At 49.6% G+C, this 25753-nt stretch overlaps 1 protein-coding gene across 2 annotated transcripts in view; it reads left to right on the top strand.

Annotated features, from left to right (window-relative positions):
- slc35f3b (solute carrier family 35 member F3b) overlaps positions 1-25753 on the top strand; it is a 128559-nt gene that overhangs the window by 78563 nt on the left and 24243 nt on the right. For both annotated transcript variants that reach the window (XM_056292188.1, XM_056292187.1), the window contains one exon: positions 20528-20870. In XM_056292188.1, the coding sequence (XP_056148163.1) occupies positions 20528-20870 (343 nt within the window). The remainder of the gene's footprint in view (positions 1-20527; positions 20871-25753) is intronic.

Raw genomic sequence — 25753 nt, 5'->3', positions numbered from 1 at the left:
AAAGGGAGAGGGGGAAGAGGGAATAAAGAGAGGGGGTGAGAGGGAAAAGAAAGAGAAGAGAGAGGGGGGAGGGAAGAGAAAAGAGGGGGAGGGAAAAGAGGGAGAGGGAATAAAGAGGGGGTGAGGGAAAAGAAAGAGAGAAGAGAGGGGGGAGGGAAGAGAGAGAGAAAAGAGGGGGAGAGGGAAAAGAGAGAAAAGAGGGGGAGGGAAAAGAGAGCGCACGAAAGAGAGAAAAGGGGGGGAGGGAAAAGAGGGAAAGGGGAAAAGAGGGAGAGGGGGGAGAGGGGGAAGAGAGTGAATAAAGAGGGGGTGAGAGAGAAAAGAAAGAGAAGAGAGGGGGGAGGGAAGAGAGAGAAAAGAGGGGGCGAGGGAAAAGAGAAAAGAGGGGGAAGGAAAAGAGAGAGGGAAAGGGAAAAGGAGTGGGGGAATAAAGAGAGGGAAAAGAGAGAGAGAGAGAGAGAGAGAGAGAGAGAGAAGGGGGAGAGGAAAAGAGAGGGAGAGGGGGAAGAGAGTGAGAGGGGGAGAGAGGGAATAAAGACGGGGAGAGAGTGAGAGAGGGAAAAGAGAGAGAGAAAGAGAGAGGGAGGGAGAAAGGAAGAGAGATGAAGAAAAGAGAGAAACGGTATAGGTTGTTAAGGGGAATCAAAGCAGCAGAGTTTATTATGGGAGCAGTTGGCTCCCCCCAAAATCCGGCACCTGCTTTGAAAGGAGGGGGGATCACGAGGGGCCGGGTGTGGAGGATAAACACTCAGGTTTTCCAGAGACTCCGCTGCTTATGTAAGAGCGACTCGACGGCCTTTCTCTCCAAACTGCCTCGCCGTGCCCTGCTGTCAGCGAGCTGCTTTCCTTTTCCCACTCAGATCTTCGCTGAAGTCACTTTGTTTTGCAATTTTAACCGCCAAAGCGCTACAGACTCGGTATGCTAGCCCTTTTGGGACCAAACCCACTACACGATAGCAGGGCTGCAACTGGCAGTTGTTTCATTATTGATTATAGTTTCAAATAATCGATTAATCGTTTAGTCCAGAAACCGTCAAAAATACAGATGCCCATTGCAAGGTCCCGCAGCCCAAATTGGTGTCTTACAACTGTTTACTTAGGCTGACCTGCAGCCAACCCCCCCCCCCAGAATAATCGGAGAAAGGCGAGCAAATATTAGCATTTGTGAAGCTGTGGCAGTTTCACTTGATAATTGTCTAAAACCAGCGATTGATTACCAAAATCACGATCAATGAATGTTCTGTTCAGTCGACTGATCGTTTCCGTGCTGTACGATAGCTAGGTCCATTCTTGTACACCACAGAATCCGGTCCTTCTGTATAGGGGGTGTAAATCAGGCATAATCACCAGGGTTTCGAGTAAGATTTGAAAGAATATGCCACCCGAATATTTCTTGCCCTAGCGATGCAGCAACAGGTGGGCCGCACACGGGAGGAGGCGCTACCTGCCGCCACGCTACCTAACGAGGCCTTCCGCCGCTTAATTCACCGCCCTGCTTCTCAGTGTTTCCGTCCTTGACCTACAGCGTATGCGCCTGTGACAAATTTATTCCACTAACCAGTCCACGGATGATGAATTATTGATCTCTTCCAAGTGTATTTCCAGCGCTGGTGTCCGTTGGGGATGTCTGTGTTATTCCACTGTTGTCAGAAGCATGAGTAAGAGCTCCATAAAAGTCCTTTTAATCTCTTTAATCTCATTACAGGTTTTGAAACAGAGCAGGCGTGTTTTCATTTGACCACTTCTGAACGAGCTGGCCGTCCATCCCGCAGGAAGCCGGTCATATTTCAAAGGATGACATAGACAAGCACGCTGGACCCTTCCCAAGGGCACCATTTACCTCCACGATAGCTTCTGACTGTCTACTGTCCGTGAACTTATTTACTCGTCAGGGCCGGGACATCGATCTGGCTCTGCCCAGTGCCCAGTTGTATGTGAAGGGGTCTCCCGTTGACCGGTGTTGAGGTATTGTCCGTCTTTAGCTTTGTTTACACGACGTATGTGATCGTAGCCTTGATATGACATGTTGTGCACGGTAGCTTCCGCTGCTCGCCGTTGCAAGCGAGCATAGAAGTGCAAATTTACAGTTTTCTTTGTGTTTTTACATTTAGAAAACTACTACTACTACTACTACTACTACTACTACTACTTTCAGCTGCTCTGCCACAGCGGATCATTCATTTCCATCTCTTCCTGCCCTCTGCATCGTCCTCTGTCACACCAGCATGTCCTCTCTCACCACCTCCATAAACCTCCTCTTTGGCCTTCCTCTTCTCCTCTTCCCTGGCAGCTCCATATTCAGCATCCTTCTCCCAATATACCCAGCATCTCTCCTCCACACATGTCCAAACCATCTCAATCTTGCCTCTCTTGCTTTGTCTCCAAACCGTCCAACCTGAGCTGTCCCTCTAATATACTCGTTCCTAATCCTGTCCTTCGTCACTCCCAGTGAAAATCTTATCATCTTCATCCCTGCCACCTCCAGCTCTTCCCCCTGTCTTTTCATCAGCGCCACTGTCTCCAAACCATACAACATAGCTGGTCTCACTACCATCTTGTAAACCTTCCCTTTGACTCTTGCTGGTACCCTTCTGTCACAAATCACTCCTGAGACTCTTCTCCACCCACTCCACCCTGCCTGTACTCTCTTCTTCACCTCTCTGCTGCACTTCCTGTTACTTTGGACAGTTGACCCCAAGTATTTAAACTCATCCACCTTCGTCACCTCTACTCCTTGCATCCTCACCACTCCACTGTCCTCGCTGTCATCAGAAGAAAACCAAAATCTCCCCATATAAGAGATGTCTCAGCCCCCATTATCAGTTATCGTACATGCAGTTATCCGTAGCAGCATCACAGGACGGTCGCACTGGGTATAAACACACTCTTGCACGTTTGCATGATGTGCGATGTGTGAAAGCAAACTTGCAGACCTGGGCCTCGTGTAAATGGCAGCAGCAGAGGTGTGACGGCTCAGTGTGAATCAGCCCATCATGCTAATGTGCCCCTGAGTCTCACCTGCAACAGCGATGTCCAGACGATCTGGACTGAACAACGATCGTTGTTTGAAAAATGTTTTACATTTTATTTCTATCAAAGCTACTGCAACGTTTTAAGCCCCTGACTTTCCTCTGATGAATATAATCGGAGTTGAATTTAAGGGCTGTTAGAAGAGCAAGGCTGCTCCCTCAAATACATTTTTTAAAAGTAAAAGGCCCTCCCTCCCACTCACTGTGTAATGAATACACTGAGTGATGGGTCTTATTTTATTAATGGACTGAGCTTTGTGTGGCTCACAATAGCTAAAGAAGCGACGTGATGGTGGAGAAAAGTCGAGCTTCATACGCCAGTGTAACGTTGAAGTGGATCCATGAAATGGTTTTGTCGCACGAGTTGATCAGACGTTAGGACCCACTGTTTGCGTGCTGCACATCTCATTTGCTTCTTCCATTCGAGAAACGCTCCTTGTAATCTTGCGGCATATTTTCATCTCGCAGCAAAACCGCCCGTTAAAAAGTGGGTTAAGAGGAAGCACCAAGCGATTATCCTGGAGAGTCGATCCTTCAGCTTTCTTTCGAGCCGGCGAGGCTTGCATATCCTCTTACTGTCGGTACAACAGATGTAACAGTTGTTGTTTTCCTGCGAGACTCAATATTGAACAGCTGAAAGGGGAACATATTATTACCGAGCCTACAGCGTCCTTAGTGTCGCTGGCGACTAGGGCTGCACAGCACATCCTCCCAGATCCAAAATCACAACATGCACATGTGCCCTAATCACTTCGCAGAGGATGCAGTGTTAAGCCCGGTTGGCCCCGTCAGTCATGTTAGGCTAAAACTCTTCTTGCTTGATAGAAAACAAAATGTAGCAAGGTTTTTTTCGTCGCACATCTTATAAATAATGCACATGTAATGTAGTCTGATTTGATGCCTTCTTGGACAACTACTTTATTTCCCCCTCTTACATCACCCTGGAGCTTTGAAAGTTAAAAGCTGCATTTTGCAATATCGCAATACACATCTCAAAACATGAAAACTATTGCAATGTTGATAGATCAGCCTTATTGACCCCTCTGATTGTCTAAGCTAAAAGACTTGTGTCAGGAGATTTGTACGTTATCTGTGAAAATGATTGAGCTCGACGTTCATTTTCTTCTACATTAGCTTTGGTGAACCCTTACTTTGGATTACAACTTCTTTGTTTTATCTCCCACGAACAGAGAAGGCCATTTTATAAAGGCGATGAAAAAGTAGGGAAGGGAGGAAAGTCTTTAAGCAAAACCCCTTCGGGGTTTGAAGAGAAACTTGGACATTGGTCTCCTGGGACTGGAAGAGTCATGGCTGGGAGAGCTGGCGCTGGATCGGCTGAGAGATCTTGGTCTGCTGCGGTCTGTGGGCCCAGGCCCTGCCCGGAGCTGCGCCTGAGAGGAAACCCCAAGGCGGTCTGGCGGCGGCCTCGCCTAGCGTCGACTGTGCAGTGTTTTTGTCTCCTTCTGCGTTTGTGTCGTCGTGTGGAGTGCAGGGGAGGTGTGTCGAAGGTGTCTGGCTGGGAGAGCTGGTGTTGGATCAGCTGAAGGAGCCTGGTCTGCTGCGTCCTGTGGGCCCAAGGACCACGCCCTGCCTGGAGCTGCGCCCAAAGAGGAAGCACTGAGGGTGATCTTGACAGGACGTGGAAGCGGGGCAGGCTAAGCTAACTGCTAGCCCATGCAGACCGGCAGTTCCGACAGTCATCCTGGCCGGCGTTCGTTCTATTGACAGTGAAATTGTAGGACTGCGTTGCACTGGATGGGCCGTGTTGTTAACCGTTTGTGTTCCTTTTGCTTTGTTGTCTCTGTTTTTGTATATTTTTGGTGATGTCAGTTTTGGGAAGTTTTGGATATGCGTTTTTGTCTTTTGTGTTGCACTGCTGTGGACTGAGGGAAATGAAATTTCGTTTCTTTTGCGTGCACAAGTATATATACTTAGCACAAAAAGTAAGGAAGTGTGTGTTTGGTAGATTATGTCTTTGTTGTAACAATGCTTCTTGGCAATAAATCTTATACCGTTGGAAAGCCTGTTTATTTCCCTTTTAAATGGGGCCACATGTGTAAGGAACATGCCTTTGTGGGATGAGCAGCAGAGCTGAGTATGTGGGTTGCGCCCATGAAAAATTTGCCAAATCTTCTCTACCAATGCCAAACAGCTTATTTTGCTGCTGTTATTGACTCTTGTTTTGAGCTCCTGGTACCCCAGGTGCTGACCATCAGCTGCCTGATATAAGATTTATTGCCAATAAGCATTGTTACAACAAAGAGATAATCTACCAAACACACATTTCCTTACTTTCTGTGCTAAGTTTAGATGAGATGACAATAAATTGTTCCTGATTCCTGATTAAATCAGGGTTATGTAAGGCCGGTAAACCCTGTGTCTTATCAGTGGCCATAGGATGGAGAGAAAACCACCGCCTGGGAAGACACCCAGAAAACACCTGCGGTGGCTGCCTGTCCATTAATTGACAGGGGTGCCTAATCTTTTAGATATTGATTTGTTGCACAAAGTGCTTGGGTTCGTGCCTGTTTGTTAAGCTGAAGGGCCCTCACGCTGCACTCAGTGGTGAGAGGGAGGACGGGTCATGGTGGTGCAAGGTGAGGAGAGTGATGATGTCGCAGGAGTGGTGGATGTACGGTTGGGTTCTCACACACACACACACACCGTGCTAGCTTAGTGGCAGCATTTTGTCATGTCACTGACTAGTGTGAGTGCGTCTGTGGGGGCCTGCAGCATTGACCTGTATCATCAGCATCTGCTCAGCGGGCTGGACACACCGGTGCTGTGACACACACGGGCTGGACACACCGGGGCTGGACACACCGGGGCTGGGACACACCGGGGCTGGGACACACCGGGGCTGGACACACCGGGGCTGTGACACACCGGGGCTGTGACACACCGGGGCTGTGACACAATGGGGCTGGACACACCGGGGCTGGACACACCGGGGCTGTGACACACCGGGGCTGGACACACCGGGGCTGTGACACAATGGGGCTGGACACACCGGGGCTGGACACACCGGGGCTGTGACACACCGGGGCTGGGACACACCGGGGCTGGGACACACCGGGGCTGGACACACCGGGGCTGTGACACACCGGGGCTGGACACACCGGGGCTGTGACACACCGGGGCTGGACTCACCGGGGCTGTGACACAATGGGGCTGGACACACCGGGGCTGTGACACAATGGGGCTGGACACACCGGGGCTGTGACACACCGGGGCTGGGACACACCGGGGCTGTGACACAATGGGGCTGGACTCACCGGGGCTGTGACACAATGGGGCTGGACTCACCGGGGCTGGGACACAATGGGGCTGGACTCACCGGGGCTGTGACACAATGGGGCTGGACACACCGGGGCTGTGACACAATGGGGCTGGACTCACCGGGGCTGGGACACAATGGGGCTGGACACACCGGGGCTGGGACACAATGGGGCTGGACACACCGGGGCTGGGACACAATGGGGCTGGACTCACCGGGGCTGTGACACAATGGGGCTGGACACACCGGGGCTGGGACACAATGGGGCTGGACTCACCGGGGCTGGACACACCGGGGCTGTGACACAATGGGGCTGGACACACCGGGGCTGGACACACCGGGGCTGTGACACACCGGGGCTGTGACACACCGGGGCTGGACACACCGGGGCTGTGACAGACCGGGGCTGTGACAGACGGGTCGCTGACCGAAGCACTCCGCTCAGCCGTCCCCTGAGCTGAAAGGAGAAATCAGGTATGGAATTGTAACCGGTTATTTTCTTGCCGGGTGCGGGATTCGATACGGGGTGTACTGCACCACAAGGCGACGTCACTAACCGCTCGGCTAAAGGGTCAGACCCGTTAGCTAGGGGCTAACGTGTCTTATTAGTAGTTTACAGAATGAAAGACAAGGGGGTCAGTCCGTACGTTTACATGACGTTAGAAAAAGTGGATTTGTTGCGTTAGTCCGACTAAAACTGGACTTTTAAAATCCACGTAGCCGTGTTAGTCCGACTGAAACCGTACTATATCGAATTTATCGAAGTGGGACTGACGCGCCTAGATGATGCGGTCGTGGGTCGACTTACCCGGCCATGTATACGCGCCAATCAGCCCGAACTGGCCTAGGCGCTCTGCGCATGCGCCACAGTTCCCGCGGCGGTCTTTCACCCGGAAGTCGAACAGCGTAACGTCAACATGGCGAGTGCTAGAGCGAGAGCCACGCTTTTCTGGACAGACGAGGGGACAACCACCTTGTTGTGTCAGCTGAAGGAGGCGAACGTCCCGAAGTACACGGATGGCGGGACAACGCGGAATGGCGAACTGTTTAAGAAAGTGGCGGGAAAGTTTGGACGAAGCGGGGACTTAAAAGAACCCCCGACGAGCGAATCCGTGTTTTACAGGCCTGCTAACTTGTTCGCCGCTTGTTTGGTATGTGACCAGCTGAAAGGGGCATATCGCCACCTACCGCCCCGGGGCGGACATGCGTCCATCAATAAATCGGTTCTCCCCCGGTTCTTGTATACTGGGACAATGACATGGCGTGATCGAGCTGTAACTGTAGCTCGGCTTAACTGTGCATGTAAACGCAGTCAGTGACAGACACCCCCACCCCCCACTCCACACCCTCACACGTTCCCCCTCAGGGCCTCGCTCCCTTGACCCCCCCCCCCCCCCCCCGTGGTCTCACCCACCAGCCTGATGGGAGCAGCAGGGTGTGGCCTGTTGTTTACTGAGGGGCTCTGACGGACAGCTCGGTGGGGTCTGCTGTCTGGGTCAGGTCTCACCAACCCTGGCTCGCTGTGTGTCAGCCGGAGGGACTGTGAAGAGAGACTGACTCCTGTCTCTGCACTGCCTGTCCGATCCCATCACCAAGCCCTGGCTCACTGCCCGCCACCACCACCACACACCGCCGCAACCGGCTGTTTTTATCCTCCCTATAAACATTCAATGATGCGGCAATAAAGACGAATTGACAAAGACATTAACCGCATGGGGGACATTTGTAGTTCAGGCCTTTGTTTCAGACGTATGCATGCTGCTGTTCTGACCGCTGCTAACTGCTTCTTTCACGATGGAAGTGGCAAGATTTAATTCATATATTTACCATGACTGATGACGGATGGGGGTTTGATAGCAGCTAAATGTAAATGTAAACCGATAACAGTCCCATTAAGTTTAACGTGTTTTGGAGATGAACAAGGTTTAATTCAGTTTATTTGTACGCATTCATCCACAGCACAAGAAAAGAAAATTATAGACAGCCTGCACAAATCTAGTGAACAACATCTGCATCCGTATTTATCAGAATCGGAGACACTTTGTCTTTTCATGTGCTTGCGTACGTGAAATGACATGGGATATCATTTCCCCCAGCCCACAGCAGTGCAACACAACGACAAAAGCACATCCAAAGACTACAAGAAATAGATCCAAACTAACACAAACTAAACAAAAAAATCACTGTCCAGAGAACGAACACCAGCCAGGATGACTGCCGGTCTGCATGGGCTAGCAGTTAGCTTACCCTGCCCCGCTTCCACGTCCTGTCAGACCGCCCTCGGTGTTTCCTCTTTGGGGGCAGCTCCGGTCAGGGCCATGGTCCCTGGGCCCACAGGACGCAGCGAACCAGGCTCTCCCAGCCGATCCGCCAGCTCTCCCAGCCAGACACCGTCGACACACCTCCCCACACTCCACACGATGACACTAAAAACACAGTCAAGGCTAGGCGAGGCCGCCGCCAGACCACTCTCGGTGTTAACAGAACTGCCAGTCTGCATAGGCTAGCGGTTAGCTTAGCCTGCCCCGCTTCCACGTCCTGTCAGACCGCCCTCAGTGTTTCCTCTTTGGGGGCAGCTCCGGTCAGGGCCGTGGTCCCTGGGCCCACAGGACACAGCAGACTAAGCTATCCCAGCCGATCCAGTGCCAGCTCTCCCAGCCATCAAATGAAGACAAAACAAACTTAGACACAGACGTGGACAAAGACAAGACACTGCATGGACGGTAGTGGGTGAGGCCGCCGCAAACGTAAGTTCACACCGCCATCTTCCCACACTGGTACTGGATGAGGCCGCTGCAAACGTGAATTTACACGGCCATCCTCCCACACCAGAATCGGAAATATATATTAGAAATTCAAAAAATTAAATATTACTTTTTTTTTTCACAGAAAGTTGAACCAGTTCATCTGGATTTCCGTCTGTGATTTCCTTACTGGATGGATTATTAACCATGCATAAAGACTCTTTTTTTTTTTGCTTCCTGTACCCAGAGGAAACCACATATACAGCAAAACCGGCATATCTGAACAAGTCTTGACAGTCGTACCCTCACACAGAAATCTCTTGTCTAGTTTCATTTACTCATCAAGAAGCGATTATGTAGATTATTTATCAGAGTTTGATAAGATTTATCTTGAGTTTGACTTGTAGAAGTGGAATAAGAAAGCGATTTGTGTAGAACTTAAAGGTACAATCTGCAATCGATGCACACATCAGCTTACCGCCCCACTTCTGCTGTCGGTTTGGTCAGACATCTTGAATATTGTTGGCTTTATTCACTCGTAAATGAGAAAACCAGAAGAGACCACATCGCCCTCGAGTTCTCTTGAGGCCTTTAGCTCTTTACTGCTCTTAAACAAAGTCAGTGTTGACCTGATGATGACAAATGTTGTCTCTTGTTGACCTGATGATGACACATGTTGTCTTTTGTTGACCTGTTGATGACACATGTTGTCTCTTGTTGAGCTGATGATGACACATGTCTCTTGTTGACCTGATGATGACTCATGTTGTCTCTTGTTGACCTGTTGATGACTCATGTTGTCTCTTGTTGACCTGATGATGACACATGTTGTCTCTTGTTGAGCTGATAATGACACATGTTGTCTCTTGTTGACCTGATGATGACACATGTTGTCTCTTGTTGACCTGTTGATGACACATGTTGTCTCTTGTTGACCTGTTGATGACACATGTTGTCTCTTGTTGACCTGATGATGACACATGTTGTCTCTTGTTGACCTGATGATGACACATGTTGTCTCTTGTTGACCTGTTGATGACACATGTTGTCTCTTGTTGACCTGATGATGACACAAGTTGTCTCTTGTTGACTTGATGATGACTCATGTTGTCTCTTGTTGACCTGTTGATGACACACGTTGTCTCTTGTTGACCTGATGATGACACACGTTGTCTCTTGTTGACCTGATGATGACACATGTTGTCTCTTGTTGACCTGTTGATGACACATGTTGTCTCTTGTTGACCTGATGATGACTCATGTTGTCTCTTGTTGACCTGTTGATGACACATGTTGTCTCTTGTTGACCTGATGATGACACATGTTGTCTCTTGTTGACCTGATGATGACTCATGTTGTCTCTTGTTGACCTGATGATGACACATGTTGTCTCTTGTTGACCTGTTGATGACTCATGTTGTCTCTTGTTGACCTGATGATGACACATGTTGTCTCTTGTTGAGCTGATGATGACACATGTTGTCTCTTGTTGACCTGATGATGACACATGTTGTCTCTTGTTGACTTGATGATGACACATGTTGTCTCTTGTTGTCACAGTGCTCCACATAGCCATGGCATTACGGATTGTACCTTTAAGTGATTTTGCCTAGAAATTGCATGACTGAACTTTAGTCTTGATAAAATATCTTAAAATAATGCAGTTTAACTTGTCTGAAGATTTCCGGTCTTCTGGGTAAACACATGATTTTATCTTATTTCAAGATGTCTCACGTACCTGGTTGCAAACATCACCGGCAGGCTGTTTTCCCTGTTTCAGGGATTTTCTCTCTCGAATGTCCAAAATTGTGTTTCAGTTTAGAGCTGGTGTTGTTTGCAGTGTACTAGTTTATACAGTTTGCTTCAAATAGTTTTTTTGTCTGAGGCGGACTAGTCGATCCATATTCATCAGCATATGGCCACATAGACCAGACAGTTGAGCCAGAGGAAGAGTGCCTCCAGAGAGAGTGCGGGTGTGTGTGTGCATGCGTGTGTGTATGTGTGTTTGTGTGTGTGATTGATCTGTTTACCCTCCCAGAACCACTGAGGCATAGCGCTGCGCAGCACCCGTACTCCCACCGAGGTGTCACCGAACAGCCGTACCCTCCACCCGCTTGCCTAGCAAAGGCCCCAGCAAAGCGGGCCTGGCAGTCATATGGCTAGCCTCACAAACTGACATGCTGCCCAGGGGCCGCGGCGAGGCTCGCACGTTCCCCTCCGTCTTCTGTGATCACCTGTGGGTGTTCGTGCACTGGGAATAGCACGGTGGAAGGGGGGCGGGGGGTGGGCGGTGGCCCGTTGCGAGAGGAGGGCGAGAGAGAGAGCGATGGCGGGTTTTGTCGGTCTGTCACGGCCAGGCTCTGCGGGCAGGACTCTGCTGGCAGGTTTGGGATTTGCAGTTATCAGCAGGGGAGATCTGCACTGCAGAGACTGCGGGGGAAGGGTAGAGAGCCTAGTGATGAAGAGGGAGGAAGGAGTCACGGGAGCATGAGCCGAGATGAAGAAGAAAAAAAGTGCACGTATGTAGACACTTGTACACTGTTTGGTTTCCTCTTAATTACTGCCGGTGTTTTACCAGCAGCTTTTCTTATGCAAAGTGAAAGAGTGAAAGCTCTGCAATCGGTACGCCTCATTTCAGCCGAGTCGCAGGGATGAGGCGACAAAGGGTAGCCGTATGGTTGTTAGAGTAAATCCCGTGTACATCCCCTACACACAATGGCAAGCTGTTTCTTCCTGCCACCTGTGATTCCACAGATGTCTGCTCTTTTATTTGTAGGTGAAATCGCCTTCCGAACGAGCGTTTGAGGTATTTTTCTCAGTAATAATGCAATAATAGCCCACTGATCCACTCTGCCTCTGTGCTGTTTACGGACAAGCAGTTGTAGTCCAAGATTAGATACACAAGGGCTGTTGCCCGTACTGAAATAGTCTAAACGGTAGAAAGAACTGGACCAGAGATCTTTAGAGAGTGGTCATAGTGATGGCGATGAATTGTGAAGGAGTGAATACTCCCGCTTCTGGTGTGGGAAGATGGCGGCGCAAATTCACGTTTGCAGCAGCCTCACCCAGTACCATCCATGCAGTGTCTTTGTCTGCGTCTAAGTTTTGTCTTCGTTTGATGGCTGGGAGGGCTGGCGCTGGATCGGCTGGGAGAGCCTGGTCTGCTGCGTCCTGTGGGCCCAGGGACCACGGCCCTGCCTGGCGCTGTGCTCGAAGAGGAAACACCGAGGACGGTCTGACAGGACGTGGAAGCGGGGCAGGCTAAGCTAACTGCTAGCCCATGCAGACCGGCAGTTCCCATAACACCGAGGACGGTCTGGCGGCGGCCTCGCCTAGCCTTGATTGTGTTTTTAGAGTCGTCATGTGGAGTGCGGGGAGGTGTGTCAGAGGTGTCTGGCTGGGAGAGCTCGCATTTCATTGGCTGGGAGAGCTTGGTCTGCTGCATCCTGTGGGCCCAGGGACCCCGGCCCTGCCAGAGCTGCGCCTGAAGAGGAAACACCGATGGCGGTCTGACAGGATGCAGAAGCGGGGCAGGCTAAGCTAACTGCTAGCCCATGCAGACCGGCAGTTCCGACAGTCATCCTGGCTGGCGTTCGTTCTCCTAGACAGTGAGTTTTTTGTTGTTGTTTAGTTTAGATATATGTGTTAGTTTGGACATGTGTGTTGTTGTAGTTTGGATGTGTTGTTGTTGTCTTTGTGTTGCACTGCTGTGGGCTGGGGGAAACCATGTTTCGTTTCATTTCATGTGCGCAAGTGCATGAAATGAAATGACAAATAAAGTGTTTCTGATTCTGGCGGGACAAACAAGCCAGGCACTGTACAAGCACTGTGGTCATGTTTGACTCATCAGTTGACCTTGACAGCTGGAATTTAATTAAGGGCTGGCAAGATAAATACCTTCGCAGTGAATCATTTAGTATTCAGTGTGACCCTCGTTTCAAGGGTTTCAGCCTTAGTAATAATGGCTACATCATTAGCGAAGGAGTCTCTTCCATCTTGACATTACACTGACCCCTTCACACATGACAGACTCAATCTGCATATGGCGGCGCTCCATATTGTTAAGCCCTGGAAGTGGAGGCTGACGCAGGACCATCAGTCACCTTCATGAGGGGGCTGGGGGGGGCATTACATGTAGATCGTCTACAGAATGCCTCAGTGGGTGAAAAATGCCCCCAGGGTCTACATACATATATGACATCCCAGCGCCGGCTCGCCAAGCGGTACACGCTTTAGCGGGTCAAATGGATATTTCGCTGAATCGAGTTCCGTTTTCTGGAAGAGATTTGAAGAAAATTCACAGTTGAGCTGCTGTGGAAGGGCGGGCGCAGAATGGCAGGAGGGTCGCCGTGCTTGACATCGCCGCGGCATTACACAAGCCGCGTCGATATGCGGCAGAGCCGAAAGCGCTTGGCTCGGTCCCGGGGTCTCTCCGGGAGTCGACTGGCTCGGCCCCGTCCTTGCATTTGGAAGATTAGACCGTGCTGCAGTATGGCGCGGAGCGTGGCATGGAGGCCCGCGAAGGACAAAGTGGGCTGTGTAAACCAGAGATGACCTTCAGAGCAAGACAAAGAGGCTCGGAGCCTAGAATAGAGAAACTCAATTCTCACCCTTGTGCATATGACTTGGGTACACTTTTGTGTGCATCTTTGGTCTTTGCTGATTCATCATTTCACGGCACTGGCACTCGCAGACTTGAATCATCTTTCATCCTGTTGCCAAATCTGGTTTAGAGCAGTCAAGTGCTGTTGCAACAGCAGAGGGTATTTGCTTTTTTCCCCTTTTTTGGGGGGGTTGTGCAGCCCACACACTTCGTCTACAGAATGTTATCTTAATTGCATCGTATTCTCAGTCCCGTGGTTTTCGGTAGCATGCGGCGTGCTCATCTGCTGTGCGTGGAGACATTTTGTTGGCTCCTTTTTGAGGCTTCCTCTGGGAACTGGCGACCGATAATAATCAGGGGACTTAATCTGTTTTCTGATGAGCTCACCTGGCAAGGTTGGAGGTTGCACCGGTGCAATAAAGTACCCCCCGCCCTCCCCGATAAGGAGTCCAACGCATCACTGGGCACGGTAGATGCTTCCCTGAGCCGCTCAACTGTGACTGTTTCAAGCGTTTGCCTGGTGATGTTATTGGCCTGCGTTATGCTTTGCGTAGTGCCGTGACGACAGAGAGAGGCGGTGGGAGCGGCACAGGGTAAACACAGATAAAGCCACGTCGGCCGGCCTGATGCTGTCTGACACGTCCCGAACAGCCTTGGCCCGCTGAGGTCTTTTGGAGTCGATTTGGTATTCTAGTCAGCCGTGGCGATGAATCAGCATTAGGCTCCCTATTGTTATCATCACAGGAAAAACCATGACGGTGATCCCTCAATTTTTAAAATGTTGGCAGGCACGAAGCTGCGGGAGACGAGTGGTGCAGGCCGCTTCAACGCAACAGTTACAGAACCTGGCAGACATGAAGTTGTGTTTAATCTTGTCCAGCGAGTCTCTTGCGTATGTTTCCTGCTCTCTGTGGTCGGAACGCCCCCTGGTGAAGGAGTGTCTATGGCCTGTGTGTCTGCTGCAGGTCAAATGGGCATCCTTCACATGGGGGGGGGGGGGTTCTACATGGCCTAGTTAGTATCACTTATTGTTAATAAGTTTGACTAATGAGGCTGCAGGCAAGCGTTATTTGCATATTTTCACCTCGCGTCTTTCACTGCAGTTTGAAGAGGCAAGGCAAGTTCACTTGTACGGCACCTCGTCCTCGCCGAGGTCATCCGAAGTGCTTTACAGGCAAAAGATAAGAAAACACAAAATGAGAGAAATAAAAGTACAGACAAATTTAAAACGGAGTTATTGAAATACATAAAAGTGCCATAAAAACGGATTAATTAAAAGTAACAACAATCCGAGCAGAATATATAAAAATTACAAAATATACAAAACACACTCACACGCACACCAAGATCTTAGCCATAGGCTGTTTTAAAAAGTAAGGTGTTTAACCTGCTTTTAAATGTGTCCAGTGTGGGGGCCTCTCTCAGGTCCTCAAGCAGGGCGGTCCATCTACTTGGGGCGTAAATGCAAAATGCAGCTTCCCCTGCTCCAGTGCTAGCACGGACCAGAGACCACTGCCACTGGACCTGAGGGGTCTTGCTGGTTTGTGAGTAATTAGCATGTCTTTTATATAGCGTGGTGCAAGACCATTTAGCGCTTTGTATAAAATTAACACCATTTTAAAATCAATTTTAGTGTGGACGGGGAGCAAATGCAGCGATCTAAGAACAGGTGTAATGTGCTCATAGTTTTTAGTTCTGGTGAGAATACGTGCTGCCGCATTTTGAATTAACTGTAGTTGCTGCACAACTGATTGTGGGAGGCCGGTGAATAGTCCATCACAGTAGTCTAGCCCATCCATTCCATCCGTCCATCATCCAAACCGCTTATCCTGCTCTCAGGGTCGCAGGGATGCTGGAGCCTATCCCAGCAGTCATTGGGCGGCAGGTGGGGAGACACCCTGGACAGGCCGTCTACTTGTTATAAATGCATGGATTAATTTCTCGCAGTCTGATTTTGATAGAAAGCCCCTTAGTTTTGAAATGTTTTTAAGATGGCTGAAGGCTGATCTTGTGAGCTGATTGTTCTTAAAATTTAGATCACTGTCTATGACTACACCCAGATTTCTAGCGTCACTTTTTTTGCACTCCAGAGACAGAGAGCTGAGAGGAGCTGCAATTCTCTGTCTCTGAGTCTTTGCACCAAAAAATAAGTATTTCTGTCTTGTCTTTGTTCAATTGTAAAAGTTCTCTGACATCCACAGATTAATATTGTCAATGCACTAGGTTAGGGAATGTATGTGATCTAGGTCATCAGGAGATAGAGATCAGGAATCAGGACTCAGGAACAATTTATTTGTCATTTCATATTATGTACTGTACACAAAAGAAACGGAATTCCGTTTCCCCCAGCCCACAGCAGTGCAACACAAAAACACATATCCAAAAACCTCCAAAAACAACACCGCCAAAAACATATAAAAGAGAGAACAAAGCAAGGAAACAAAAAACACAGCCAACAGCACAGTCCACCCAGTGCAACATAGTCCAAAAACTCCATTGTCCAGAGAACGAACACCAGCCAGGATGACTGTCAGAACTGCTGGTCTGCATGGGCTAGCAGTTAGCCTAGCCTGCCCCGCCTCTGCATCCTGTCAGATCGCCTTAGGTCTTTCCCCCTCAGGCGCAGCTGCAGGCAGGGCTGTGGTCCCTGGGCCTGTTGGATGCAGCAGAACAGGCTCCCCCAGCCTATCCAACACTAGCTCTCCAGCCAGACACCCTCAACACACCTCCCCTGCACTCCACACGACGACACAAACGCAGACGCATACAAAAACACTGCACAGTTGACGCTAGGCGAGGGCGCCGCTAGACTGCCTCAGTGTTTCCTCTTGGGCAGGGCCATGGGCAAGTAGTTAGCTTAGCCTGCCCTGCTTCCACGTCCTGTCAGACCGCCCTCGGTGTTTCCTCTTCGGGCCCATAGGACGCAGCAGACCAAGCACTCTCAGCCGATCCAGCGCCGGCTCTCCCAGCTGATGCGTACAGTTATATATGTACAGCTGTGAATCATCCGCATAATTGTGGTAATTTATTTTGTGTTTCTGTATAACATGTGTGAGTGGGAGCATATAGAGATTGAACAGCAATGGTCCAAGAATTGAACCTTGGGGTACCCCACACATTATACCCACTTTGTCTGAGGAAAAGTCTCCAATAGACATAAATAACCCCTTGTCCTGTAGGTATGTTCTAAAGCAGTTGAGAACTGGGCCAGAGAGGCCGACCCATTTTTCTAATCTCTCTAGTAAAATATCATGATCAACAGTGTCGAAGGCGGCACCGAGACCCAGGAGCACAAGAACAGGCAATTTATTAGACTCCGTGTTCATATGCAGCTCGTTCACAACTTTGATAAATGCTGTCTCTGTGCTATGGTGAGATCAAAAACCTGACTGATAAATAGCTAGAAAATGTTGATATTAAATAGTTATTAACTTGAGAATAAACTGTTTTTTCAAGTTTTTTGCTGAGGAATGGTAAGTTGGAGATGGGCCTGTAGTTGGCAATGGCTGTCACATCAAGGTTGCTCTTCTTCAGAAGTGGTTTAATGACAGCTGTCTTAAGTGCTGCAGGAGATATACCTGCCTGAAGAGAGCAGTTAATAATTCCTAATACCTCCATTATAATTCTGTTATCCTCTTTCAAGGTTGTATTGTGTAAATTGTGTAAACACAACATCTATTGCATGTTGTCCGTCTTGGGCGACAGATCCCACCTCTGTGGTTCTCCCTGAGGTTTCTTCCTATTTTTTCTCCCAGTTAAACTTTTTTTTGGTGGGGGGGGTGTTCCTTATCTGATGCGAGGGTCTTAAGGACAGGATGTTGTGTTGCTGTAAAGCCCCTTGAGGCAAATTTGTAATTTGTGATATTGGGCTATACAACTAAAATTGACTTGACTTGACTTGATATCTCGGGTGTTAAGCCATTAAAAACGGTTTTAAAAAATGTGGTAGAGAGAGGATCCAAGCAGCAGGTGGAGGACCTGAGCTGCCCAACAATGTTGTCTAGACTTTTAAGGTCTAGAGGGTCAAAGTGAGACATGGTGCCAGTGATATTTCTGGAGAACTGGAGGGTAGGTTCATTCTGGATCTTGGGGCACTAATGTTCTGACTAATGGCAATAGTTTTGTTGTTGGAGAACTTGGCGAACTTCTCACGAGAGAGTCAGATAAGTTGGCGGGCTGTCTGTATGACGTACTCTCTCCTTTGTGAGCATGGGAGCTGTTTTCTTAGCCACAGAAAAGACGGAAGCACGTGGATGACCCGGACAACTAGGGAGTTTTTTTTTTTATTTTAATTTCCTTTGGGTATAACAGTACGTAATTGAATATGATATCAGACAGTTATAACTGGATCGGTCTCTTCTAAGTTAGTGGGGGACGATCGGCAACACGAAAGCATCACTATCAGAACCGAAGATATGACCTTGTATGTCGAGCAGCTTGAACCACCGAGTGAATGCGAGCGGGGCAGAGAACAGAACAAATCAACAGTATGCATGAATTCACAAGTTATTGAAAATATGATGAAGTTATTAAGCTCTGGAAGGCACAAAGCCCTCTTGTAGATTATCAACACAATTGAAAAGACTGAGTGTGTAAGTGAAGTGGAATTACGTGGGCCTTTGCAAAACACACACACACACACACACACATATGTCATTGTGAGTCATGGGGGAGAGTAGAGGTCGCCTCAGATTGGATATCAGATCTGCCCTCTTCTGTCCTCTGTTTGGGTGCAACCTGTCACAGTTGATCACTGAATGTTCACCCCGTCTGATTGATTACATCCTCGTGAAGAGGCTATAAATAACCCCAAGAAAAGACAGAAAGACGCGGATGACCTGAGGTCACCTCAGACAGGTTGAAGACTGAATGAGCAAAAAGGTTTGAGTCACACTTCAGGACTCTCTCTACACTTAAAATGGATGCAAACAGTCCTCTGGGGTGTGAGTTTCCAACGGTAGTCATTTAATTAGATACCTCTTGTACACAGCAGTTAGGTATTTAGCTTTATCACTTGAGCCTGGCCGTGGCACTTACTTTGTTTGCCTTTCTTTTCTTTTCCTTTGTCCACATGCTTTGTATTTGCAATACTGGAAGATGTATGTTTTGTAATCCCAAGTGGGATGGGCCAAATATTTTGCATGACACGAAATAAAATAAAAATAAACGGGCGTTCAGGTGGCATAGCTATCTATTCCGTTGCCTACCAACACGGGGATCGCTGGTTTGAATCCCCGTGTTACCTCCGGCTTGGTCGGGCGTCCCTCCAGACACAATTGGCCGTGTCTGTGGGTGGAAAGCCGGATGTGGGTATGTGCCCTGGTCACTGCACTAGCGCCTCCTCTGGTCGGTTGGGGCGCCTGGGGGGAATAGCATGATCCTCCCATGTGCTACGTCCCCCTGGTGAAACTCCTCACTGTCAGGTGAAAAGAAGCGGCTGGTGACTCCACATGTATGGGAGGAGGCATGTGGTAGTCTGCAGCCCTCCCCGGATCGGCAGAGGGGGTGGAGCAGCGACCGGGATGGCTCGGAAGAGTGGGGTAATTGGCCGGATACAATTGGGGAGAAAAATGGGGGGAATCCCAAAATAAACAAACAAACAAACAAATAAATAAAGAAGTGAATAAAAAATGTATTTCTCTGTATCTGAGAACTAAGCTGGGAGACAATTTGTGCCATGCTGGCTTGACTATGGGGGGCACGGTGGCACAGTGGTTAGCCCAGTCGCCTCACAGCAAGAAGGTCCTGGGTTCGAACCTTGGGGTAGTTCAACCTTGGGGGGTCGTCCTCTGTGTGGAGTTTGCATGTCTCCCCGTGTCTGCGTGGGTTTCCTCCGGGGGCTCCGGTTTCCTTCCACAGTCCAAAGACATGTAGGTCAGGTGAATCAGCCGTACTACATTGTGTGAATGTGTGTGTGTGTGTGTGTGTGTGTGTGTGTGTGTGTGTGTGTGTGTGTGTGTGTGTGTGTGTGTGTGTGTGTGATGGCCTGGTGGCCTGTCCAGGGTGTCTCCCCGCCTGCCGGCCGACGACTGCTGGGATAGGCTCCAGCATTCCTGCGACCCTGAGAGCAGGATAAGCGGCTTGGATAGTGGATGGATGGACTTGAGCATGGCCTAATGTAGGATAGTGAAAAAGTGCAATAATTATTTTAAAGGGAAGAGTGTATGTTATGCTTTGTGGCATAATATCAGTGTGCTATCAGCATCCCCATGCAGCTCTTGGCAACTGAACAATATGTTGTTTTACAATCAGCATCGCAACATACACATGTGCAATATACACATGTGCAACATACACATGTTCAACACACATGCAATATACACATGTGCAACAGTCTCATGTAAAGGATGCAACTTAAGGTAAATTGGGCCTATCGGTCATGTTGGGCTAAACCTCTTGTTGCTTGATAGAAAACAGGGTCCTGCAAGGTCCACTTTTTTAGGACCGCTCCTGAAGAAAAACATATTGAGGCACATCTGCACACAACATGATTAGATAATTTAGTTCAGTCTGATTCAGTCGCTTCTTGGAAAACGTTCTTATTTCCTCCTCCGAGCTCACCACTCATCCCCCGAGTCATGAATTATTTGCACAGGGAGCTTTGAGCGTTGAAAGCTGCACACACACACTATCTGCTAAAATTATGTAACTCCTTTTTATTCTTTAATATTGCAAAACATTTTTTGCAAAAAAAAAAAAAGAGTGTCGCAGTGTTGATATTGTTTGCTGTTGCGCCTTCACTTGTGTGTGTGTGTGTGTGTGTGTGTGTGTGTCGCGGACGTGATGGCACCACAGTCTTTCGGATGATCGGCGAGCAAACGGCTGGTTTCAATGTTCTGCTGTGAATTTAGGAGCTGTGCATGTGTCTTCCCAGGAGAAGACAGCACCAGGGAGAATGTGGTGGGCACGGCAGATGGACAGACAGACGCGAGCGTGGCCGGGACAGAGTCCGGGCCCGGCAGGCGGAGGCTGCACTGCTGCATCCGACTTACCACCGTGCATGTGCGGAAGGCCCTGTGGGGCGTGGCGATGGTGATGTGTGTGTGCTCGTCCTGGGCAGGCTCCACCCAGCTGGCCAAACTCACCTTTAAGCAGTTTGATGCGCCCTTTACCCTTACCTGGTTCGCTACCACCTGGAACTGCCTCTTCTTCCCCCTTTACTACATTGGCCACCTGTGCAAGAGCCCAGAGAGACAAACCCCCAGGCAGAGATTCAGGTAAGACTCACAAGGCACCGCAACAACGCCGTAAGCAAGTATCTTGAACGCTGCACTGTGGCGATGTTGATAACGCACAACGCTCGTGACTGTGTTAATCTGTGTTGTATTGTAGTGTTGCGTAGCTCATCGGTCCACGGCGAAGCTGCCGAAGTGTCGTTTTTAACATCCTGAGTAGTGCAGCAGTTTCCCCAAAGGCACACGCTGTTTCTGTAGCCTCTCGTCACACACTGTGTGCCGGTCTATGCGCCTCATGATGACCCACCAGAGACTGTTCAACCCACTCTGTGTGATGAAAGAGCCCTTACAAGTTGAGTTATTGGGCATCCGGGTAGTGTGGCGGTCTATTCCATTGCCTACCTATATGGGGATCGCAGGTTCGAATCCCCGTGTTACCTCCAGCTTGGTCAGGTGTCCCTACAGACACATTGGTCATGTCTGCGGGTGGGAAGCCGGGTGTGGGTGTGTGTCCTGGTCCTGTGATCCTCCCACGCGCTACATCCCCCTGGTGAAACTCCTCACTGTCAGGTGAAAAGAAGCGGCTGGGGACTCCACATGTATGGGAGGAGGCACGTGGTAGTCTGCAGCCCTCCCCGGATTGGCAGAGGGGGTGGAGCAGCGACTGGGACGGCTCGGAAGAGGGGGGTAATTGGATGGGTACAATTGGGGAGAAAAAGGGAGAGAAATCCCAAAAAAAATTTTTGAGTTATTGAGATTCAGTTGACCGATGCAACTTATCCCTGCTTTAGACGGACACGGCCCTCTCTTGTTAACACAGTAGGACTATAGGAACCTATCCACATTTGATTGGTTATACAGCCTGCCATTTATTTCATTTTGAATCACGGGTTCACACCCACAATATTTACACTCACTGTGTTTATCCATGTCAAGGCACTGTAGTTGATTGAGTCAGGTCATATGTGGGGTGTGGGGTGTACAGCGAGGTTATATGTGGGGTGTGGGGTGTACAGTGAGGTCATGTGTGGGGTATACAGTGAGGTCATATGTGGGGTGTGGGGTGTACAGTGAGGTCATTTGTGGGGTGTGGGGTGTACAGTGAGGTCATATGTGGGGTGTGGGGTGTACAGTGAGGTCATATGTGGGGTGTGGGGTGTACAGTCAGGTCATATGTGGGGTGTGGGGTGTACAGCGAGGTTATATGTGGGGTGTGGGGTGTACAGTGAGGTCATATGTGGAGTGTACAGTGAGGTCATATGTGGGGTGTGGGGTGTACAGTGAGGTCATATGTGGGGTGTGGGGTGTACAGTGAGGTCATATGTGGGTGTAGGGTGTACAGTGAGGTCATGTGTGAGGTGTACAGTGAGGTCATATATGGGTGTAGGGTGTACAGTGAGGTCATGTGTGGGGTGTACAGTGAGGTCATATGTGGGGTGTGGGGTGTACAGTGAGGTCATATGTGGGTGTAGGGTGTACAGTGAGGTCATGTGTGGGGTGTACAGTGAGGTCATATGTGGGGTGTGGAGTGTACAGTGAGGTCATATGTGGGGTGTGGGGTGTACAGTGAGGTCATATGTGGGGTGTGGGGTGTACAGTGAGGTCATATGTGGGTGTAGGGTGTACAGTGAGGTCATGTGTGGGGTGTACAGTGAGGTCATATGTGGGGTGTGGGGTGTACAGTGAGGTCATATGTGGGTGTAGGGTGTACAGTCAGGTCATATGTGGGTGTAGGGTGTACAGTGAGGTCATGTGTGGGGTGTACAGTGAGGTCATATGTGGGGTGTGGGGTGTACAGTCAGGTCATATGTGGGTGTAGGGTGTACAGTCAGGTCATATGTGGGTGTAGGGTGTACAGTCAGGTCATATGTGGGGTGTGGGGTGTACAGTCAGGTCATATGTGGGGTGTGGGGTGTATAGTGAGGTCATATGTGGGGTGTGGGGTGTACAGTCAGGTCATATGTGGGGTGTGGGGTGTAGAGTGAGGTTATACGTGGGGTGTACAGTCAGGTCATATGTGGGTGTAGGGTGTACAGTCAGGTCATATGTGGGTGTAGGGTGTACAGTGAGGTCATATGTGGGTGTAGGGTGTACAGTCAGGTCATATGTGGGTGTAGGGTGTACAGTCAGGTCATATGTGGGGTGTGGGGTGTAGAGTGAGGTTATACGTGGGGTGTACAGTGAGGTCATATGTGGGGTGTGGGGTGTACAGTCAGGTCATATGTGGGGTGTACAGTCAGGTCATATGTGGGGTGTGGGGTGTACAGTCAGGTCATATGTGGGGTGTGGGGTGTATAGTGAGGTCATATGTGGGGTGTGGGGTGTACAGTCAGGTCATATGTGGGGTGTGGGGTGTAGAGTGAGGTTATACGTGGGGTGTACAGTGAGGTCATATGTGGGGTGTGGGGTGTACAGTCAGGTCATATGTGGGGTGTGGGGTGTAGAGTGAGGTTATACGTGGGGTGTACAGTCAGGTCATATGTGGGTGTAGGGTGTACAGTCAGGTCATATGTGGGTGTAGGGTGTACAGTGAGGTCATATGTGGGTGTAGGGTGTACAGTCAGGTCATATGTGGGTGTAGGGTGTACAGTCAGGTCATATGTGGGGTGTGGGGTGTAGAGTGAGGTTATACGTGGGGTGTACAGTGTACAGTGAGGTCATATGTGGGGTGTGGGGTGTACAGTCAGGTCATATGTGGGGTGTACAGTCAGGTCATATGTGGGGTGTGGGGTGTACAGTCAGGTCATATGTGGGGTGTGGGGTGTATAGTGAGGTCATATGTGGGGTGTGGGGTGTACAGTCAGGTCATATGTGGGGTGTGGGGTGTAGAGTGAGGTTATACGTGGGGTGTACAGTGAGGTCATATGTGGGGTGTGGGGTGTACAGTCAGGTCATATGTGGGGTGTGGGGTGTACAGTCAGGTCATATGTGGGGTGTGGGGTGTACAGTCAGGTCATATGTGGGGTGTGGGGTGTAGAGTGAGGTTATACGTGGGGTGTACAGTGAGGTCATATGTGGGTGTGGGGTGTACAGTGAGGTCATATGTGGGGTGTGGGGTGTACAGTCAGGTCATATGTGGGGTGGGATAGGCTGTTCTTGCTTCATGGCATCACTCACGGCCCTTTGACAGCAGTCTTATCTCTGTTAGCCACTGAGTCCTGTCCCCGGCCAAATCACCTGTAAGTACCCAACACTGTCTCCTTCGTACTCATTTAAAGATGACTTGGCAGCCTGATGCAGCTCACCAAAACTCACCTGAGAGTTTTGGTGAGCTGCCGTCATCTAATCAACGCCGTCATCTGATCAACGCGCCTCCCTCCCTTCGTCTTTTCTGTCCCTTGGTTTTTTGTGGAAAGTTGATGTCCCTTGTTTACGGTTCGAATCGTGGACGCTGACGCGGCACACGGTGCATGCCGTTGATAGTGACGGTGCTCAGTTTGTTATGGTTTACTGTCTGCCGATAGACGCTGACCCGTTTGGCTGGCAAATTAAATGAATGTTGTCACGTTAAGGTGTTCTACATGGCGATGGGCATGGGCGCAAGTACATGAATACTGGGATGGCGTCCAGCGCTTCACCTGTGTCCCTGTCCATGGGGTTGGTGGTTGTGTCAGGAAGGGCATGCGATGGAAAATTTTGCCAAATCATTATGTGGGTTGACAAGACCATACCGGATCAGTCAAGGCCCAGGTTAATAAGCCGTTGGGGCTGCACCCTCACAGGGTACCCATGGAAACTATAAAATCCGTCGTGGCGACCCCTGAGAAACGGGGAACAAGCCGGAAGAAGAAGATTAGGATGTTCTACATTAATGCATAAAGATAATTTTATATATATATATATATAAAATATATATGAAGGCAGGCGGGCAGCTCAGTGGTGCAGTGGTTAGTGTGGTCACCTCACAGCAAGAAGGTCCTGGGTTCGAGCCCCGGGGTAGTCCAACCTTGGGGGTCGTCCCGGGTCGTCCTCTGTGTGGAGTTTGCATGTTCTCCCCGTGTCTGTGTGGGTTTCCTCCCACCGTCCAAAGACATGTAGGTCAGGTGAATCGGCCGTACTGAATTGTCCCTAGGTGTGTGTGTGGGGGGGGGGCCCAGGGGGGTCCCACCCCTGTGATGGACTGGCAGTCTGTCCAGGGTGTCTCCCCACCTGCCACCCAATGACTGCTGGGGTAGGCTCCAGCATCCCTGCAACCCTGAGTAGGATGGGAGGTTTGGATAATGGATGGCTATATATATATATATATATACATATACATATATACATATATATACATATACATATACACACACACACACACATATATATATATATATATATATGTGTGTGTGTATATATATATGTATATGTGTATATATATATATATGAAGACAGGCAGAGAAAATGATCAAACATGCTCATCCATGGGAGTCAGGGAATGCCGACAGGAAGTAGATCTCTTAAGACCATAAACCAGTAAAGAAGCAACGTGTACCTGAGTTTGAGAGAAATTTGCTGATCTCAAACCTACATAAACCCTTCAATGAAGATATCGCCTCAAGCAATTACTCCTTTTAATTGAGCTATTAGTTTCCATATAATGAGCATGGTTGGTAATTGTGGGGGTGGGGGTGGTGGTGGTGGGGGGGGGTCCACAGGCAGCTGAGAGGCTGATGCTTTTTTTCATTGACGAGCTCGTTCCCAGCGGTCATTTCTCTCAAGGAAAACTGATTTTTGGGGTCACTCGATAGGGTGGTGTTGTCGGGCAGGGACGGCGAGAGGGTACACGGGGAGTTGGTTTTGTGTGGATTACTGCGGCTACACAACTCAACGTGATCTTCTTTTCTCCGCAGTCCGTCTCCGGCCGGTCGGACGCCTCTCTCGTAGCGTCTCCCTCAGCATTTGTCGGTCCCCTCGGTTATGCGGTCTGCCAGCATCCTGACATC

The sequence above is a fragment of the Lampris incognitus genome, chromosome 13 (assembly GCF_029633865.1).
Source record: "Lampris incognitus isolate fLamInc1 chromosome 13, fLamInc1.hap2, whole genome shotgun sequence".
NCBI lineage: Eukaryota > Metazoa > Chordata > Actinopteri > Lampriformes > Lampridae > Lampris > Lampris incognitus.
This window is presented reverse-complemented; position numbering and strand designations above follow the sequence as displayed.